The sequence below is a fragment of the Salvelinus fontinalis genome, chromosome 1, assembly GCF_029448725.1.
Source record: "Salvelinus fontinalis isolate EN_2023a chromosome 1, ASM2944872v1, whole genome shotgun sequence".
NCBI classification, from domain to species: Eukaryota; Metazoa; Chordata; class Actinopteri; order Salmoniformes; family Salmonidae; genus Salvelinus; species Salvelinus fontinalis.
This window is the reverse complement of record NC_074665.1, coordinates 72020946-72042595: the sequence shown is the minus strand read 5'-3', so window position 1 is coordinate 72042595 and position 21650 is coordinate 72020946. Positions and strand designations below refer to the sequence as shown.

Genomic DNA, 21650 nt, shown 5'->3' with positions numbered 1-21650 from the left:
CTGTTGTACTACTAATAAGCAAAGACATTATGAGAAGGAATAAAACACAGCTAACCAGCATAAAACCCAGCTAACCAGCAACCACATAAGCTACTGACTGCATCGTATTAAATAAGTTTGTATTTAAAGTATCAGTCTATCAAAATGTATTCTAATAATTAGTCTACATTGTGCAGTGTTATAGAGGAAAGGTAAACCACATGTAATTAATTATTTATAATTTATAATTTGTAGGCCTACATGCTGTTACAGGTTGCTGGCTGTAGTTGAGCTGATTCATCAGGTGTTTAGGTAAATTGTCAAGGAATTACATCAGTCAATTCACATTAAAGATGTGAACTAAAACAAATATGTACATTTTTATCCCGGAAGTCGCCATGCCTGGATTCTGCTTAGTTCAATTTCTCCAGACTGTGCGTCGCGAAGGCTCAGGGCAACTGGAGGAGGATGTGACGGATGAGGGAGACTATCCACGAGGAAGACGACGCACGAGCGACCGACGGACGGATCAGTATACAGGCGCTTCAGACGAAGCGAACGGGTGGCTGCCTAGTACAACATGGGTAACGCTGACTCCAAACTCAACTTTAGGAAAGCTGTGATACGACTAACAACCAAAACACAGGTTTGTTAACATAATAACGCTCTTTTGTATAGGCCAATGCAGCATTTAAATATTTATGAACAGTTCTGTTTTTCAAGATAAAAATAGCAATTCAAGTGGGCCAGATGGTAGTCTGCCAACAAGTTGTCTTTGACACACATGGATGAGTGACATAGATGATTGGGGGGTAGAGAAATACAGTAATGGTTACCATCAGTCCAAAAGCAGAGTTTACTGGTTAAATGTAAACTTTTAATTAAAATGTAGGACTAGGATATTTATATTTTGTTATTGGCTATAAACTGACAATTAGATTAATTGTATGGTACTGTTATAAATACTGCGAATTTGTGTAATCAAATAGTGGACTCATAATATCGGCAACAATGTAGCTATGTTGTAATCAAATGTAACATTGTAGTCATACTTCTGTAGTTATAATAAACACGACCAAGAGCCTCATATCAGGTGCAGACAGTCATTCTAAGGTGTATCCTATTCACAGAGCTATGATGAGATGCGAATATGAATACTGTACATTCGGGGCTGTATTTGAATCGATCATTTTCCTGCATTACTCTTCCTTGATTAAAAAAAAAATAGAATAAAGGTAGCCTCGAAACCATTTCCAGCTACATTTCTGATGACATGGTTGTTGAATGAATCATAACACTCAGACAATGTGGCTGATTTAAGGTGGGGTGAAAGACATTCAAGTTAGTTAAATAAGCATTAGTCTAAAGTGCACTGTTTGGGTGACATTTACCCTGTCATCAAGGCAAAACGAGTAGCTGAATATATTGTCTGTACAACAAAACAAAAGTTAATTTCATCATATGTGTTCTTCATTGGGGCGGCAGGTAGCCCAGTGGTTAGAGCGTTGGACTAGTAACCGAAAGGTTGCAAGATCAAATCCCCGAGCTGACAAGGTAAAAATCTGTTGTTCTGCCCCTGAACAAGGCAGTTAACTCACTGTTCCTAGGCTGTCATTGTAAATAAGAATTTGTTCTTAACTGACTTGCCTAGTTAAATAAAGGTAAAATAAAACATTTGATGGATTCCTGGGCACAGATCTTAGTCCCGGACTAAAAAGCAATGCTCAATGAAGAATCTCCATCAAAAGTGATTTTTAGTCCATGACTAAGTTTATTATGTCTATATTTATCTGCTCTGCTCCTGAAGGCCAAGCAGGTTTCTGAATTAATAATGTACAAGTTAGTAGAGAAGGGAAACGTCAGCATCACAACCGTCTGTGCTCCTCAATGAGAGCACACTCACATGATGTAGAGTGGAGTGACATCTGGGACTGGGTTTAGATGTGGCCTGGCTCTGTGTGTCTGAGAGTGGAGTGACATCTGGGACTGGGTTTAGATGGGGCCTGGCTCTGTGTGTCTGAGAGTGGAGTGACATCTGGGACTGGGTTTAGATGGGGCCTGGCTCTGTGTGTCTGAGAGTGGAGTGACATCTGGGACTGGGTTTAGATGGGGCCTGGCTCTGTGTGTCTGAGAGTGGAGTGACATCTGGGACTGGGTTTAGATGGGGCCTGGCTCTGTGTGTCTGAGAGTGGAGTGACATCTGGGACTGGGTTTAGATGGGGCCTGGCTCTGTGTGTCTGAGAGTGGAGTGACATCTGGGACTGGGTTTAGATGGGGCCTGGCTCTGTGTGTCTGAGAGTGGAGTGACATTTGGGACTGGGTTTAGATGGGGCCTGGCTCTGTGTGTCTGAGAGTGGAGTGACATCTGGTTCTATCTGCGATGGTGTGCAGAATGGAGATCGTTTCATCTGACTCACTGTTCTGGTCAGAGCGTCAGACTGCCACAGTGCATTGCTAGCTACTGGCCATCATGGGGAATATAAATGATATGAAGACCTGAATTTGTGGTCGCAACGCTGTCACCATTACCACCACATGGGAGCATAGACTGCAGTGTGCAGACTGAGGAGGCTATTTTTACCATGCTCACATGGTGGGAAATGTCTACAGAATTAAAAGTACGTATCTCAGAGCATCGTAGTACCATTAGGTGCAAAAACTCGACTTACCCACTTTTTGGAAGCAAACCACTCAATTTCGTCTCTGCGATATATTAGCATCAAACATGTCACCCTCCCTAGGAGAGGGGGTAACCTTGATAATTTATTGTTAAAACGAGAGGCTGCCTGGATCTTTAATTTAAACACCCTTGCTCCCTTCAGTCTCAACATAGACTTTGATCTGAAGCCATTCTTGTGATTATTTTGACTTTGCCATTGTAATTGTTTGTAAGCTTGTGTAGTCTAAAATGAATCTATGATCGTAAGCTATCCATTTGTTTTTTTGTATGCTGTTTGTATGCCATTTTAATATTTGAGAATTAACCAATGATATTAGGCCACACTTGGCCATGATTACAGACACCTGTGTGTCTTTTGACACTATAAAAACAAATCATCCCGCAGTGTTTGTGATTACACCCTGATGAAGACAGCTTGGCTGTCAACGTTGGTAATTAAGTTTTTTGCATCTGAGCTAGAGTGTCCGGCTCTCCTTTATTTTCAATGGAAATGTCTACAGAACAGATTAAAGAAAAAGTTGCACTCTCATTTATTTTTCTTGCTGTGGATTTATTTGACGAATGTTTTGGCTACAGAGCCTTCATCAGACAGGGTTTTGGGATGGGGAATATATCTGATCCCCGTTTGTTGCCTCATCTCCCCCAGCCTGTGGAGACTACAGACGATGCCTTCTGGGACCAGTTTTGGGCGGATACTGCCACGACCGTCCAGGATGTGTTTGCTCTGGTGCCGGCAGCGGAGATACGAGCTGTCAGGGAGGAATCTCCCTCCAATCTAGCAACCCTCTGCTACAAGGTAATGTAGGGTACTAGGATACAGTACATCCTCTGTGTGTGTATGTGTGTTTAACCTTTATTTTTTCTACCTTGGATACAGTTGGTGTAATAGGAATGCAAGACGGTGTACAGTAACAGGTAGGGCTGGGATGATATCAGTATCGCAGAAACATTTCCATGGCAAAAATCAGAACACGAAGCAGACCACTCTTTGGTCCTTTAAAAACCTGCTGTATGTAAAATATTGTGTGCTATAGCTTGGAAGATAATTAAATGGGACTCTGGATGACAACATAATGATTTTTGTTCCCAACATTAGGGCTGTTTTCCTAAATAAGTTCAATCCGCCTCGTGTTTTGTTTCCTTGCCACGATACTTGCATTGTCTCGGCCCTAGTAACAGGTGTGTTCTGAGTGTGTTAAGTGCTGCTGTACTGCAGTATCGGGCAGGTGTTCCACCTGGGTTTGCTTCCAATATGTCTCGTTGTTTTTAAATGGTGTGTTTTCATCCTTTTTTGTATTTAAGCAGATTCTATTGGGTACCTTGGATACAGGTGGTGTTAATGGAATGCTAGTGTTTGTTGCAGCAGATTAACTATTGTAAATGGAATTGTATGCCTGTGTTGAGCCTCACGAGTCTACTGTATAAGCCCTCAAATGGAAACGCTTGCATAAGCAAGAAATGAAGCAGTGTGTGAGAGGGTGTGTTGTATTTGACTAACTGTACATGTTCATGTGTTCATTCCAGGCGGTGGAGAAGCTAGTCCAGGCGGCTGAATCTGGTTGTCCCTCAGAGAAGGAGAGACAGATAGTCCTGAACTGCACCCGTCTGCTCACACGTATCCTACCATACATCTTTGAGGACGCAGACTGGAGAGGGTTCTTCTGGTCTACCGTGCCTGGAGCTCGGGTGAGAATACTGTACTACTCATCAACGGCACCATCCAATATAGAAAATGCTGTGTTCGTTGCTATCCTAGCCCATTGGACATGTAACCCTTTGAAGTTGTGATTTCATTATATATGCAATTTGCGTATCAGTTTATCAGTGGTCAGGGTCATTTTAATTAGGTGAGACTCACTTCTGTGTTCCCTTATTATTTGGAAATTAAGAGGGATGCATTCTCTATCGCATGCTGCCAACGATGCCAGTCTCGCTCTCCACTTGTCGCTCTCCACTTGTCTTTAGCACCTCAGACTCAGTGACCACTTGCAGGGAGAAGCTGTGTGGCGGGGCAGGGGAGAAAGAGGAAGGAGCATCGGGGGTAGTTGCATTAGAAGGGCTGGGAGATGAGGAAGTGTTGGATGGGCAAGGAGGCATGGCTGAGTCAAATTAATGAAGTGGCTCAGCCATACGCTCCTTGTCAGTAACAACCACATCATCAGCATTAAGGGACATGGGCAGCTGTGAGGAGGAGGGTTTATTCTCCAGGTCTTTCATTGTTTTCCAGAACTTCTTGGGGTTTGACCCACAGTAACCCACAGTAACTCCTTAAAGTACCTACTGTAACTTTGGTCTTCTAGATAGCCTGAGTGCACTTATTTCTCATTTGCCTGAACGCCAGCCAGTCAGCCTGGGCATGCGTGTGCCGAGCCTTTCGCCAAATGGTGTTCTTGATGTGGAGTAACTGAAAGATCACAAGAACTTCAAGGGGTGCTAGACCCCTGCTTGTTTTATGTTGGACTACAAGAGGCATGATGTCTGCTCTGTAACAATACAAATCTTGAGTTCATATGCATGACATATTATGCATAAACAGACTTATTTTTACCCCTTCTCCCCATTTCGTGATATCCAATTGGTATTACAGTCTTGTCCCATCACTGCAACTCCCCTACGGACTTGGGAGAGGGAAAGGTTGAGAGCCACGTGTATGGTTTCCTAGAAACAAGGGAAGGCTCAACTAACCCTTTGACTCAACTTACCGCACTCTCCCCTACTTGTTACAAATCATTGGATAGAATAGGTTTGTCTTATGGTGAAATGGATGCTGGTGATTTAGCACGAAACATGCACTGTGGGCTCGGAGAATAGACAGACAGAGGAAGAAAATTCTTCCCAAGACTCTGGTTTAATTTTTCAGCTCCCTTTTCAGTTTTCTATGGAACATATTTTCTTTTTGAATTTGTGAGTGAGCGCCCCACTCTCATACTGACTGTCCCCCACTACTGCAGCCGCTGCTGTGCTGTCTGGTGGGAACTGCATGTATTCAAGTTTTCAAAGCTCTGACCAGCCAGCATTGTAGGATGAGCCCAAGCTGGGTTGTGTTCATTTGGACACACCGTAGAAAAATGCTCTGATGCTGCTTGCTAACTTGCTGGTACTCAGCACTCTATTGTCCCTATAATCACTCTGCCGTCAATGCAAATGTATCAAAAATCGAATCAAACACTTCACGAGAGCCCATGAGCTCATGTCGCGCTACATTTCTATAGGCTATGCAATTGCAGGAGAAAACAGAGTGATGGCCTCTATTAAAAAGAGGCCCCCATCAGCTTTCTATAGGCTAGGCCTACTATATTTATTTCTCAACTTTCCTAATATTTAGCACATTGGTTATATTTACAACAGGATTATAGCCTACCTGGCTGGCATGAAAATAAACCATGGGGAAAATAATTCTCCATTCGCTATTTAAGTGCATAGATTACATGTATTTTTTTCCCGCTGCCCCTGTTTCGATACAGGTGTATGATAATGGTCCGTTCTAAATCAAAACAAATGTCACACATATACACTGCTCAAAAAAATAAAGGGAACACTTACACAACACAATGTAACTCCAAGTCAATCACACTTCTGTGAAATCAAACTGTCCACTTAGGAAGCAACACTGATTGACAATAAATTTCACATGCTGTTGTGCAAATGGAATAGACAAAAGGTGGAAATTATAGGCAATTAGCAAGACACCCCCAATAAAGGAGGGAAATAAAGCAAGACACCCCCACTCTTCACTTGTAGCCTGTGAGAGACTCAATCACATGATGGAGAGCCATGTGAGTGAGGTGATTCGGCACGCTCAACACTCCGGGAGAAGGGCACAAAGGCCACAGGCCACAAAAGGCATGGATTTATTTTAGGGTGCATTACGGCCAAACAAAGGGGATGCCTCCTTGAAATTTTAGGCATTATCTAGTGCTTGTCAAATTGTAAATGAGTAGCTGATGTAGTGTGTACAGCCTGTGCAAAAAACAAAGCAGAGCTCATGCCTTTTCAATAAACTTTTTAAAGTTAAACCTTCCATGTTTGACGGATGCATAAAAACATCCCCCATCTCAGACAAACTGATATCTCGTCTATATGATGCTTTTCAATCTGTTAGCACACCTTCTACAGATGCCATTAATGCAAAATGGGAGGAAGAACTAGGGACTGACATTTCGATTCGGTGGCAGACTGGGAAGATAGCTTGGAGTATATCCACACCTGCTCCATTAACTCCAGACATTGTCTCAAACAATTCAAGGTATTACACTATTGCAAAACCAAACTGCATAGGATATTTCCTGATACATCCCCTATGTGTGATAAATGTCAGGCTGCGCAGGGTACACTACTCCACTGCGTTGCCCTATGCTCTAGCTTGTATGGTTATTGGTGTGGAATTTTTAGGATCCTCTCTGAAGTTCTGGAGACTTCAATTGACCCAGACCCGCTTCTGATAATCCTGGGAGTGTCTGATTCCCTAAACGGATTAACCAAACCCCAAAAACAACTCATCTCTTAGTCTCATTTTGGCAAAAAAAAACGAATCTTGTTTTAGAAAAGGAGGGAAAAGCGCCCTCTACCAAATTATGGCTCAGCGAATTGGCAAACACTGTACACTTAGAAAGAATTAGATATATTCTGAACAATAAATTATCAACATTTGATCAAATCTGGCAGCCTTTCCTCTCTTACTTGGACCAAATTTGTACTTTTTATCGCACTCTCAATTGTAATATTTTAATCTACCTTTGGGCAGCATGTGCTGGCCCCGCCACCCGAGCAGTCGGGAGGGATAAAGGGGGGGAATAAGTGGGGGGGGGGTGACATCTACCCTCTTTCTTTCTACCTGTCCTTGTTCTGTATGTCTTGTTTTGTATTATTTGTTTTGTACCCAGAACTCTGGATCTTGTTGTTTCTGTCTGCTCTTTTATGTTTAGATAAGAATTGTATACCTGTCTTTTATACCTATACAACATTCTTGTGTGTGTTCAATAAAAAATATTTGAACAGAAGAAACTTTTTTTAAATCATCATTAGTCGCATCATATGCGCATTACAATGTATTAAAAATCAAAACAATGTTTGTAGAACAACTAAAGTTCTATTAATAACTCTAAATTAAGCATATAGGAATACCTATTTCCTTGTTAACCGCTCAACACATAATAGTGTGTTGCGCCCTCATTGTTTGGAGAAAATATAATTTCTATTTTATTCAGCTTTGTTTAATTGTATTCTTCATACTATAAAATAATGCCACAGATTTCTAAGCAAATCTTGTCTGCTAAATGAACTAGTGCAGCCCACAGCCATTTGGCATAGCCAGATCAGGACCTAACATAACGACAAATCAGTGTGCTATTCTGTTCTTCTGAAATAGACTATATTTTCTTCATATCATGCTCCTTTAGACCTGTTTAAAATAAATAATGGATTTATTGTGAAGGTGTAGGCTATATTACATGGATTTATTACTTTTTTAAGGTGGGGCTTTCCTTCTCCCTCCATGTCTGCTAATTGTTGGACCAGCTGGGTCTCCTGTAACCTGGCCTGTAGAGCATCTCAGCCTGCCTGAACACTGTTCCTATTGTGTCTCCCTCCCCCATCCCTCCCTCCTGGCCAGTGGTTGAATTGGGGAGGTATTGGATAGCCTTTAATTAAAGTGAGAGGCTGGATGGGTGAATGCCAAACTATTATGGGAGTCGGTGTGAATGCGGAACGGTTGTAGCAATCGGTGAGGAGGCATTCTCTACTACAGACTGAACTGGTTGGGGTACTATGTTTTTCCCGATAGCTTCAAGGACCCAGGCAGTCACACACAGTCAGGAGGTTAAGGCGAAAGTGGCCTGAAGACCTGCTAAGTATTTGGAAAGGGTACTATGGTCTCAACACAATTGAGTTTGATATGTTTTTGTCACACTCGTTATTGATAATCCTTAATGCAGTTCTACTTAACCCATTTTATACTACAATGTAAGATACAGTACCAGTCAAAAGTTTGGACACCTACGCATTCAAACGTTTTTCTTTGTTTTTACTATTTTCTACATTGTAAAATAATAGTAAAGAAAGTAAAACTTAGAAACAACACAGGGAATCATGTAGTAACCAAAAGTGTTAAACAAATCAAAATATATTTTTATATTTGAGATTTTTCAAAGTAACCCTCTTTGCCTTGACAGCTTTGCACACTCTTGGCAGTCTCTCAACCAGCTTCACCTGGAATGCTTTTCCAACAGTCTTGAAGGAGTTCCCACATATGCTGAGCACTTGATTGCTTTTCCTTCACTCTGCGGTTCAACTCATCTCAAACCATCTCAATTGGGTTGAGGTCGGGTGATTGTGGAGGCCATGTCATCTGATGCAGCCCTCCATCACTCTCCTTCTTGGTCAAATAGCCCTTACACAGCCTGGAGGTGTGATGAGTCATTGTCCTGTTGAAAAACAAATGATAGTCCCACTAAGCGCAAACCAGATGGGATGGGGTATCGCTGCAGAATGCTGTAGTAGCCATGCTGGTAAAGTGTGCCTTCAATTCTAAATAAATCACTGACAGTGTCACCAGCAAAGCACCCCCACACCATCACAGCTTCTCCTCTATGCTTCACAGTGGGAACTACACATGCTGAGATCATCCATTCACCTACTCTGCGTCTCACAAAGCCATGACGGTTGCAAAATCTCAAATTTGGAATCATCTGACCAAAGGACAGATTTTCACCGGTCTAATGTCCATTTCTCATGTTTCTTGGCCTAAGCAAGTCTCTTCTTATTATTGGTGACCTTTAGTCGTGGTTTCTTTGCAGCAGTTCGACCATGAAGGCCTGATTTACGCAGTCTCCTCTGAACAGTAGATGTTGATGTGTCTTACTTGAACTCTGTGAAGCATTTATTTGGGATACATATTGAGGCTGGTAACTAATGAACGTATCTTCTGCAGCAGAGGTAAGTTTGGGTCATCCTTCCCTGTGGCGGTTCTCATGAGAGCCAGTTTCATCATAGCGCTTGATTGATTTTGTGACTGCACTTGAAGAAACTTTCAAAGTTCTTGAAATGTTTCGAATTGTCTGCCCTTCATGTCTTAAAGTAATGATGGAATGTCATTTCTCTTTGCTTATTTCAGCTGTTCTTGCCATAATATGGACTTGGTCTTTTACCAAATAGGGCTATCTTCTGTATACCACCCCTACCTTGTCACAACACAACTGATTGGCTCAAACGCATTAAGAAGGAAAGAAATTCCACAAATTAACTTTTAACAAGGCATGTGCTAATTGAAATGCATTCCAGGTGACTACCTCATGAAGCTTGTTGAGAGAATGCCAAGAGTGTGCAAAGGGTGGCTTCTTTGAAGAATCTCAAATGAAATACATTTTGATTTGTTTAACACTTTTTTGTTACTACATGATTCCATGTGTGTTATTTCATAGTTGTGATGTCTTCACTCATAATCTACAATGTAGAAAATAGTAAAAAAAATTAAGAAAAAACCCTGGAATGAGTAGGCGTGTCCAAACTTTTGACTGGTACTGTATACATACACTATTAGTATCGAAAATACGTGTTCTTTCCTGTGGCCGAACTCTTTGTCTGTTTCCTAGCAAGATGAAGGTGATAAGGAGGAGGATTGTATCCTAGGTTACATGTCTGTCTCCCAGCAGGATGATTATTATTATTTTGTCCTAGCAGGAGGATTGTCTGTCTCCTAGCAGGATGAAGGCGAGGAGGAGGATTGTGTCCTAGGATGAGAATGATGATGATGATGATGTCTGTCTCCTAGCAGGATGAAGGTAATGATGATGGAGCGAGGCCCCTGGCTGAGTCTCTCCTCCTGGCTGTATCTGACCTGCTCTTCTGTCCAGACTTCACCGTCCAGAGCCACAAGAGAGCCGGCCCGGTGAGTAACCTCGTACAGAAATGCTATGAGAGGGGGCCTCCCGAGTGGCGCAATGGTCTAAGGCACTGCATCGCTGTGAGATTCTGGGTTCGAGCCCAGGCTCTGTCACAGATAATGTACAGTATTATTTGTGTATATTATAGCTTTTTTATGAATCTTTTCCATATCAACACCCATTATTGATAAACCTATAGCTTGTTTTTTGAGTATTGTATTAAACTGAAACATTTGTTTGTCATTGTCAAATTTGAATAAATACTGTTTGATATGTATCACATCTGGTAAGATTTTTGCCATTCTATTGCTTATAAGCTTTGTTATTATTTTATTGACACAATTCAATAAACTTAAACTTGGGTCTATAATCAGTAAGAGACTCCAGATTTTCCTGGTTTTAATATAACTGAAATAACGATTTGATACATGGAACTAGGAAGTACTGAATTGTGTGACGTGTGCTGTCATTTGTGTAATTAGAGGCGCTACTTTGTCCCAAAATGTTGAATAGAATTCTATGGGAATGCCATCCATTCCTAGTGCTTTTCTCTGCATGAATATTTCTTCTTGGGTGATCTGTTTTTAGTGATTTCTTTTTTTGTCTGCTGATAATTGCTTCAGAGTTGTTGAGTCTAAGAAGGCTATAGGGTCCGTCCAACTGTTTAATTTAAAGTTTGTATTTAATTTTACAGGGGAAAATTGTAACTGAAGATCTGCTCACACAAACGAGATTATGCAGACGTTCGCATTAAACTCAAATTAAGATTGGTCCCTAAGTGAACAGAATGTCCCATTAGACCCCTGTTGTGCTTCCATGTTGTGTGTAATGCACCTGTTATCTCCATTAGCTCCCCTGTGCAGACTAGGCTCCAGGGTTAATCAGTGACTCAAGTCCTCAGTGTGAGGTGTGACCCTGGGCCATGTTTGTCAACTGGGCTGAGGAGGAGGAGGGTGGTGGACACTCCTTATCCACTGTGCAAACACCTCTATGCTGTTGTTGCCGGCCCCACGGGGCCCAATGGTGTTTGACAGGGCCGTGAAAATAAAATGGTCACCCTCCACCCTCCCTATCCTCCAGTTGACCACTCACTCACAGCTACTCAACATCACATGTGCATGCACACGGAAATGTCACACTCAGTGGAGCACTTGATGGTGTTAAAAAAAAATGGACAGCAGAGTTGTGTGGAGCAGAGTGGAGATGGAGAATAGCCAGGGGCTGTGTGTATTCTGTGTATCCTTATCGATTCAAGGATCCAGGCAGCTAAGGCTGAATGACTGCTAACTATTTGGAAAGGCTAATTTGCTTGCTTGAGGAACATGCACAGACACACATGCAACGTCTATCACTACCAAGGTTGGAGTCAACTATTGATTCGAGTGAATAATATCATGACAGAGTTCCTACACAACTGAACTTAATATAGTAATCTATGAAGATAAAAAATGGGGCTGCTGCTGACACTCCTTCTAGGCAGTTAAAATCTCTCTCTGCAGAGGTGTTGGACAATAGGTGGGCAAAGTCAGATGAGTGCTCAGCTCAGGCCACTTGTAAAATCACAAGGTGGACAGAAGTGTGAACAAAGGCTGTGTCCCAAATGACACCCCATTCCCTATATAGTGCACAACTTTTGACCAAAGCCCTATAGGCCCTGGTCAGGAATAGTAATCTATATAAAGCAGGGATGGGCAACTTTGATGGGGGTGGGAGCCATCAAAAATTGGAACTCATCATGAGCGGCAGGTCTGCGTACCCACATCTGTACCCACACATGCAGTCAGAGCCAGCCCTATCCTTTTGGGGGGGCCATAAGCAACATTTTGTTGGGCCCCAAACCCCCCCCACCTTGCGAGCAATACATTTCAGCGGCCCCCCTCTTGGCAGTGGAGAGAAGTTTTAGAGTTTATTTCCTGCAATACATTTTGTTGTGGGGCATTGAGAAAATATTGCAGTTTTAAATCAAGTTTGCTGCAATTCTACACATTTTGCCATTGGGTGGAGAGAAATATTTGCAGTTTTTATTATGATATCTGAATGAGAGTGGATTAAAAAAATCAGTTGTAGCCCCAGGTCGATTATTTGACCACGATTACTACAAGTAATCGACAGGTAGCCTAGTGGTTAGAGCGTTGGACCAGTAACGGAAAGGTTGCAAGATCGAATCCCCGAGCTGACAAGATCTGTCGTTCTGACCCTGAACAAGGCAGTTAACCCACTGTTCCTAGGCCGTCTTTGAAAATAAGAATTTGTTCTTAACTGACTTGCCTAGTTAAATAAAGGTAAAAGATTTTAAAAAGTTTAGATAACTGGCCGCTAGAGTGACTTACCAGTTTTCAAACTGACATTGGCTAATTGAGTGACAGTCAGTGACTGACATAACAAGAGAGAAACTGCTGATGCACAACCAAATTTTGAAATTGCTCCTTGTGTATTCTAATGCTAATGCCCCGACCGAGTACGCCCCCACACACACACACGCACATTCTGCCTTGTGCACATGACTATGTATCCCCCTGTCGATCAGGTTATTTGCCTCAGTTGACTGCTACTGTAGTGCCATACTCCATCTTGCCAGTCACCCGTTCATTACCGACAAGCCCTGATGCATTCAGTTCATGATTTATCTCATTCGCAGCACCCCCGTCCCTCTGTTGATATGAATAAAGCACGGTCCACCATGTCCTTTGTGATCTCTGCACTGTAGGGTGGCAATAACCGATATCCCATTTGACATTCATTAATTATTTACATTACACATTGTGCAGTGAACCATGTTTTATAGTAAACCAAACAATCATTGTTCTACATTTGTGTAACAACATTTATTCGAATTTTGTAGGATTTCATGAAAAAAAACTATGAAACCCCCCCTGCTTGATTAGGTTTGAAGGTCACATCAGTGTTCTCTTGTTTCCAAGGACACAGAGGAGGACATGCAGTCGATAGACAGTTGTGAGTACATCTGGGAGGCAGGGGTGGGGTTCGCTCAGTCACCCCCTCTCGACTACATCCACGACCTCAACAGGTGAGATCACAGTACCAGGGAGGATGGAGAGAGGGCATCTCTGAATTCCTAGATCTACTTTTGTAGATATGAGAGGATTGGATAGATATAATTAGTACGGCGACAATTCCACTTGGCTTATCGGGGGGCAAGATGGAACTCCCACTACATTGCTTACACATATCCAACCCTCTCAGATCTACACAAGTGACTAGAGCAGTTGGGTTTCAGTTGGTCAAAAATAATGTAAAATGACCAGGAATAATAATAAATAAAAAATTGATTCTGAAATTCTGTTCCCAAGGTACAGTATGTATTTGAACTATCATTTCAATCTCTTTTTGGGCTTACTTGTGGTAAATTTGCAACGTACAAATTATTATAATTATTTTCTGAAACCTGACTGTTTTTCTGGGATAAAAAAAATTCTGCCCCGTGGTTGAATCTAGGTGCCTACCTCTGGCCTAGAGGGTAGGGGCAAGGGGTTGATTTGGGATTTACAAGATGTTTCCATCTTTCTCTCCACTGTCCTGGTCAGGACGGAGCTGCTGAAGCTGCTTCTGACCTGTTTCTCTGACGCCATGTACCTGCCCCCCTCTGCTGAGAACAACATCCTCAACCGCTGGGTTACCTTCTTCAGCTCTACAGATAACAGGTAACACACACACACACACACTTTATGACTGATTTGGTTTGAAGCGTGTGTGTTACACTCATCCTAACTTCTTCCTCCCCCTCCCAGACATGCCCTGCCTCTCTTCACATCTCTCCTAAACGTGGTGTGTGCCTATGACCCAGTGGGGTACGGTATCCCCTACAACTACCTGATGTTCTCTGACTACCGAGAGGTGCTGGTGGAGCATGCTGTCCAGATCCTCATAGTGACTCTGGAGCACGAAGCCGGGGCAGCTGCAGCCACAGCCCAACACATCCTGGTCCACTTAGACTCCCTCTCCGCCTCTGCGATGGAAGACAAGGAGGTAAGAGACCCTGAATACCTTCCCCAACAGACATCAAACTCATTCCATGGAGGGCTGAGTGTCTGTGGGTTCACTCCTCCCTTGTACACGATTGATGAATTAAGGTCACTAATTAGTAAAACTCCCCTCACCTAGTTTTCTAGGTCTTAATTGAAAGGAAAAAACTAAAACCAGTAGCGACTAGGCCCTCTATGGAATGAGTTTGACACCTCTGCTTTACATCTCAGCTACTTGTGGAGAACTGGATAGGAATAAGCAACATGGTGGTAGCTCCAGCTTGCCTCTGGCCACGTGGAATTGTTAGTTGTTGTATCATCTGATAACTTTTCTCTACCTTGTGTTCTCAGCTTGTGGGACCAGACAACCTGTTTGTAAACTACCTGTCCAGGATCCATAGGGAGGAGGTAGGAGACTAATGTACACTGTTCAAACAGTCAATCCAGAGCCATATGACTCAATGGGTCAATCAGAGGTCCTTTTTTTAACCCTTCAAGTCACCGTAAATTGATAGATTGTTGTTTGTCCTTCCTGTCTTTCCCCAGGACTTCAGCTTCATCCTGAAGGGCCTGGCCAGACTGATGACCAACCCTCTGATCCAAACCTACCTGCCCAACTCTACCAAGAAGATCCAGTTCCACCAGGAACTCCTGGTGCTCTTCTGGAAGCTCTGTGACTTCAACAAGGTTCGGACTGGAGCCCTAGCACCGGCATCCCCTCATTCCTATATTGAAGGATACAACAGTGCTGTAGTAGCCTTAATACTATCCTAGATGGACTTGTAGTCTCACCCCATCACTTCTAGCCTGGTCCCAGATCTGTTTGGGACTTCAACAAGGTTTCGGAGCACACAGAGTTCTTCTGCACTAAGACCATCTCAGGTCATATGGTTCTTAGTTTCTGTTCTAGCCTCACTCTTCACAGCTGTTCCCTCTTCTAACCTCACAGCTGTTTCCCCTTCTAGCTTCACTCTACACAGCTGTTTCTCCTTCTAGCATCACTCTACACAGCTGTTTCTCCTTCTAGCCTCACTCTACACAGCTGTTTCCCCTTCTAGCCTCACTCTACACAGCTGTTTCTCCTTCTAGCCTCACTCTACACAGCTGTTCCCTCTTCTAGCATCACTCTACACAGCTGTTCCCTCTTCTAGCCTTACTCTACACAGCTGTTTCCCCTTCTAGCCTCACTCTACACAGCTGTTTCTCCTTCTAGCCTCACTCTACACAGCTGTTTCTCCTTCTAGCCTCACTCTACACAGCTGTTCCCTCTTCTAGCATCACTCTACACAGCTGTTCCCTCTTCTAGCCTTACTCTACACAGCTGTTTCCCCTTCTAGCCTCACTCTACACAGCTGTTTCTCCTTCTAGCCTCACTCTACACAGCTGTTTCTCCTTCTAGCCTCACTCTACACAGCTGTTTCCCCTTCTAGCCTCACTCTACACAGCTGTTTCCCCTTCTAGCCTCACTCTACACAGCTGTTTCCCCTTCTAGCCTCACTCTACACAGCTGTTTCCCCTTCTAGCCTCACAGCTGTTTCCCCTTCTAGCCTCACAGCTGTTTCCCCTTCTAGCCTCACAGCTGTTTCCCCTTCTAGCCTCACAGCTGTTTCCCCTTCTAGCCTCACAGCTGTTTCCCCTTCTAGCCTCACAGCTGTTTCCCCTTCTAGCCTCACAGCTGTTTCCCCTTCTAGCCTCACAGCTGTTTCCCCTTCTAGCCTCACAGCTGTTTCCCCTTCTAGCCTCACAGCTGTTTCCCCTTCTAGCCTCACAGCTGTTTCCCCTTCTAGCCTCACAGCTGTTTCCCCTTCTAGCCTCACAGCTGTTTCCCCTTCTAGCCTCACAGCTGTTTCCCCTTCTAGCCTCACAGCTGTTCCCAACATTAATGGTCGTATATTTACAGCTCATTGAATAATAATAATTTTGCCTCTCTCATTTCGGTTCATTAATAACACTGAGGGGTGTCTAGAGAGTGGGGTAAAGTGGCACATCTGTGTTTGTTAGGTGCCACGGTCTCTGGAGCTCTGTGTTGCACACTGCCTCTCACATCCATTCACCTCTCAACACTTTCTGCATCCCGTTTCTCTACCGTTCTTCCCTCAACACTGTGCCATCTGTCGGTTTGTGCTACCTGGTACATGCCTCATTGCGTCGCACGCTGATTACATGTTTACATCCTCCTCTGGTCTCTCATCGGGTATGCACTGAGGAGATGAGGTGCCTTTAAAGTGTTTCTCTAAATAAATGTTTCATGTTTCATCACTTAAGTTTGCAGATTCTCTAGGGGGCAAGGTTTTAAAGATTCTGATAATAATTTAGTTTTAACTTTGACAAGTCTTGTCTAAAGTGTTTGTGTCTAACCTCTGGGTTTCTGTCTGTGACATTTTTAAGTACAGTACTGTTGTTCCTAACTGTTTGCACACCGACTATTCATATAATATTGAAGCTCAATCTCTTAGCCCCTTTGTGGGCTAAAAGGGATCCAAATTAAAAAATATATATATATTTTAATTTTTTGTTTCAGAAGTTTCTGTTCTTCGTGTTAAAGAGCAGTGATGTTTTGGATGTCCTGGTACCTATCCTGTTCTATCTGAATGATGCACGAGCTGACCAGTGTGAGTCACACAGAACTGTCTGAGTGGGTGGCGCTGAGAGATATGGCAGCTCTGCTTCTTGCTCCTAAGCAACTTTGCAGTTACAAGCATTTCGCTACACCCGTAATAACATCTGATAAATATGTGTATGTGACCAATACAATTTGATTTGTGTGCATGTTCCGAATGCAGTCTCTGAATGTTTTGGGATTGTTGGGTACTAGGTGTACATGCACTCTGTCTTAGTTTATAGTTTGTGTAACATGTACTGTGTGTGTGTGTGTGCAGCTTGTGTGGGCCTGATACACATTGGTGTGTTTATCCTGCTGCTGCTGAGCGGAGAGAGAAACTTTGGTGTGCGTCTGAATAAAACCTACTCGGTACGAGTCCCCATGGACATCCCTGTGTTCACTGGAACACATGCTGATCTGCTCATCATGGTGAGTAGTGCTGTCTGGATGGGAGATGTCTCAGTGCTTCCCTGGATGGGTGTGGGGTGAGGGAATTATATATTTTATCATGCTCTGATGAAGGTCTTTGTTGACCGAAAAGCCTGGCACATAAACTGAAACTACCACTGATTCAAGTGTGTGGAGACTATACATAGTACACTATTAAGGTAACTGTGCACAGTTGCCTTATGTTAATTCATTTTTGATTGTATAGATTTTCCACAAAATCATCACAGGTGGACACCAGCACCTGAAGCCTCTCTTTGACTGCCTGCTTACCATCATAGTGAATGGTGAGCGCTCCTATTCTATTTAAATATGTGGGTGAGTGTCTGACTGTCAGGGAAATGGTCACCACCTGTTGGCAGCATCTGGGTATTACAGTTTCTTGACACCAATACTCCACAGTGTCTCCCTACTTGAAGAGTCTGTCCATGGTAGCAGCCAACAAGCTGCTCCACCTCCTGGAAGCCTTCTCCACCAACTGGTTCCTGTTCTCTGCCTCCCAGAACCATCATCTGGTCTTCTTTCTGCTCGAGGTCTTCAACAACATCATACAGTATCAGTTTGATGGTAAGGCCTGGCTGTAGTTAGCTCGGATCCCATATTTGATTGTGCTGTCATGCCAAACATGGGAATGAGTGACAAAGTGATCTGGGACCCAGGCTCTATAGTCTCACGTTGTCAGTCGTCACAAAGTAGTAGAGCAAACCTGGGTTCAAGAGGCTAGGTTGGCTCGCTCCCAGTCAGCAAGCACTGACTGGGCAGTACGTGAACTACACCATCTCTTGGTGGACATTGGGATTGTTTCAACATGGTTGACGTTAAATGACCAGAACATAAACTGCCAGACTGATACTATTTAAGAGCACTTTTTTTAACATTATTAACCTGCCTACTGTTTGTTCCTCCCCCTTCCAGGTAACTGTAACCTGGTGTATACCCTCATCCGCAAGCGCAACATCTTCCATCAGCTGGCCAATCTGACCTCTGACCCGGTCACTATCCACAAGGTAAAGAGAGAGAGAATGTGCTCTCTAATGTAAAAGTCTATACCATACAACTTTGTCCATGTTACAGCGAACAGTGGATCTTAAAATGAAAAAGGGGCCAGCACTCACTTGACACAGTTGCAGTTGAATCATTGAAGCTTTAATTGATCATTTTCTTCTCCATCCACATAACAAGGCCCTAGAGATGAAGAAGACAACATTGGCTCGTATCTCCCGTACCAACTCCCAGGAGACCATCTCCATGGATGGGTCCCGACCCGCCGAGCCAGGGACCCTCAAAACCAGCCTCGTGGCCATACCAGGTACCCCCTCTCCTCTTTGGAGCTCTCCATTCATGCATGTATTTTGCAAAGCACATTTCCGTATGGTATGTTAATGTTTTCTATTAACTTGGCTTTGCCGGTTGTCCACTAAGCTTCACTAACTTATAACCTATCACTCTACAACTCAGTTCATCACAGATATTGGAATTCTCTCCGCCCTTTTTATAAAAAAAACAAAACAGCAGTTGATTTGGTTTAGTAATTTTCACCAAATATCATGGAAATCCCTCATTTGACATCAGTTTTGTTTCATTGTTAGAAACCATTGAACAATTCTCTAAGAGTCTGCTGTCACTGTAGCTATTGACAAGCTGACAGAGAAGGCTCAGGTCTCTGAGGATGGCACCATGGTCTGTCTCCAGCACAACACACACTCTCCACAGATGACCGCTGACCAGCATACACACACTCTGCAGCCTCAACCGGCTGGTGACCAGCACAAACTCTCTCCACAGTCCGCTGACACCAACACCAGTGGTATATCAGGAGCCAGCGACACAGAGTCCAACTCAGAGAGGGACAACGAGGTAAGAGCTCTGATTGGGGAGACTCATGAACTAAGCTCACTGGAAAGCAATCCATGGGGGAATGATTTAGTGAATTACGAACATGTATCAGGACAAAATATATACAGAATGCAACTTCTCAGTGACATGATTTTGTAAAGAAAATGCTGTTGAGCCTAGTGACTACCACAATGGTTATTCCTATTCCTGTCAGGCCTTTCAACCAGAGTCAGACCCAGCCAGGGGTTGTTTGTCCAGAGTGTCAGCATCAGCTACATACTGGAACCCTACTCCAGACTGGGTAAGAGCCCTCCCCTTTCCATCCAACCCTAAACATACAGTACATTCACAGCTGGGGTGTTGTGTTATGTACATCATTGGTAAGATCTTTCCTTCTCTCCCTCCCGATAGATGGTGACCTGCTCTCCTTTCTCTGTACTGTTCTCTGTCAGGTCCTCTCCTGGAAGAGTAAGCTTCCTCTCCAGACGATCATGAGGCTGCTACAAGTCCTGGTTCCTCAGGTGGAGAAGATCTGCATAGACAAGTAAGGGAGAAGGATCCTAATCTTTCCAACAATGTAAAATGGGGGAGGTGGTTACTTTTCAATTCAAGAGAGTATGACAGAGCATCTGTAGGATCATGTGATGTTGATTGTGGAACCCATAAGTGACCAGAACACAGAGTGATCAATATCATTCCCCAGAACTGGATTAGCATGGATGAGATATACCAATACATTTAATCTAACCTGCCCAGGGACTACAGTTAAAATTTGCCATCTGGCTAAAACTGGCACTTTTACAGTATTGTTGATTAATGTGCACTGTCCCTGTAAAACTAAAGTATATGTCGATCTCCTCCAGGGGCCTGACAGATGAGTCAGAGATCCTGAAGTTCCTGCAGCATGGCACCCTGGTGGGCCTGCTGCCTGTGCCACACCCCATCCTCATCAGGAAGTACCAGGCTAACGCGGGCACTGCCATGTGGTTCCGCACATACATGTGGGGTGTCATTTACCTACGGTAAGCAACATGGGCCAAATGAAAAGGGAAAGATTAAAACATTTGATGGTGATGACAGTAAATACATGTAGTAAAAGTCCCAATCCATGTACAGAATGAATAAGACAAGACACTATAGATTAAGTTAAGATCTACTTTGGAGTAATTACAAAAGAGCAGTGCAGGGTATTCCCGAAAGCAGAAATATTAAATTGGCCAGCTAACTCTGATTAATAGCCACATAACTTGATTTTCTGGTTGATAAAGAAATCAACAATTGTATATTGGTTGTTGTCAAGTCAGTTATAATGATAATGTATATTTCTCAAAATTATGAAGTTATTTCAAGCAATTTTGGTCATCTCGCTAACTATTTGATCCAGCTATCTTTACCAGCTCCCAGGTCTAGGAATAAAGTATACCAGCTGGTGGTCAGTCAGTGTGTTTGTCACATCTACTTGCCGAGTCACTTATTCCATGACTCACAGGTGATTGTGAGTGATTCTCTCAAATTGAATCTGATCTTTATTAACAATGACATGATTCATCTCTCTCCTTTCCCCTGGGCTTTTGTTGTTACCGTAGCAACGTGGATCCTCCAATCTGGTACGACACCGACGTCAGACTGTTTGAGATCCAGAGGATCTAACTGGAGGAGGTGAAGAGGTCTCTACGACTGCGTCTGAAATGGCACCCTGTCCGCTATATAGTGCATAGCTTTTGACTGGAGCCCTATGGACCCTTGTCAAAAGTAGTGCACTATATAAGGGGATAGGGTGCTATTTGGGAAGTACGCTGCGTCTCTCTGGAACTGGGTTGTCTGGCTGGTTCCCTATCAGAACCACCAACTCATAACCGTCTCCTACCAACTGCTATCTCCAAACCTGAACAGAAGTCTGGATGAGGAAGAGGACATACCTGCTCTAGAAAACAAGAATTGACAGTTTGTTTTCTGCATTTTGTTTCTTGCCAACCCGTAAATCATCATGTATTAAACCACTTTTACTACAAGCTGTCTGCTACTACAACTGCCAAAAGATCTGCCATATCAACCCTCTACTGGTGTGTATTTTCTTTCACTTCTCCAACCTTGATGTATCTTTTTTTGCAAAACAAAAACCATGTATACAGTACCGTATGTATACGTTAGGTAATCTGCCATTTAAGTTTTTGTATGTTTTAGATTATGTACTGCACTTATTTTCAGTATCTCCTTTGTCAGGGAGCTTCATTTTTCACCTA

The 21650-nt window shown here is 43.2% G+C and overlaps 1 protein-coding gene across 2 annotated transcripts; it reads left to right on the top strand.

Annotated features, from left to right (window-relative positions):
- The first annotated feature begins 347 nt into the window (after window positions 1–347).
- Window positions 348–21465, top strand: LOC129861146 (protein HID1-like). 2 transcript variants are annotated; one of them, XM_055932318.1, is made up of 20 exons: window positions 348–625; window positions 3306–3455; window positions 4184–4345; window positions 10431–10544; window positions 13461–13567; window positions 14085–14201; window positions 14289–14526; window positions 14874–14930; window positions 15069–15209; window positions 17044–17134; window positions 17402–17553; window positions 17780–17858; window positions 17974–18138; window positions 18487–18578; window positions 18754–18880; window positions 19202–19428; window positions 19622–19708; window positions 19860–19951; window positions 20271–20429; window positions 20994–21465. In XM_055932318.1, the coding sequence occupies exons 1-20, from the start codon at window positions 560–562 to the stop codon at window positions 21055–21057; spliced, it is 2487 nt and encodes an 828-aa protein (XP_055788293.1). In that variant the 5' UTR covers window positions 348–559; the 3' UTR covers window positions 21058–21465. The 2 variants fall into 2 exon arrangements, with proteins under 2 accessions (XP_055788293.1, XP_055788284.1); XM_055932309.1 differs by having other exon boundaries at window positions 349–625; window positions 10428–10544.
- The last annotated feature ends 185 nt before the right edge of the window (window positions 21466–21650 follow it).

Bases quoted from the DNA above. Each gene is read 5' to 3' on its own strand.
- LOC129861146 (XM_055932309.1), top strand. From the start codon at position 560: ATGGGTAACGCTGACTCCAAACTCAACTTTAGGAAAGCTGTGATACGA. The intron at 19,429-19,621 runs GTAAGAGCTCTG...TATTCCTGTCAG, and splicing joins ACTCAGAGAGGGACAACGAG to GCCTTTCAACCAGAGTCAGA. The intron at 19,709-19,859 runs GTAAGAGCCCTC...GTTCTCTGTCAG, and splicing joins GGAACCCTACTCCAGACTGG to GTCCTCTCCTGGAAGAGTAA.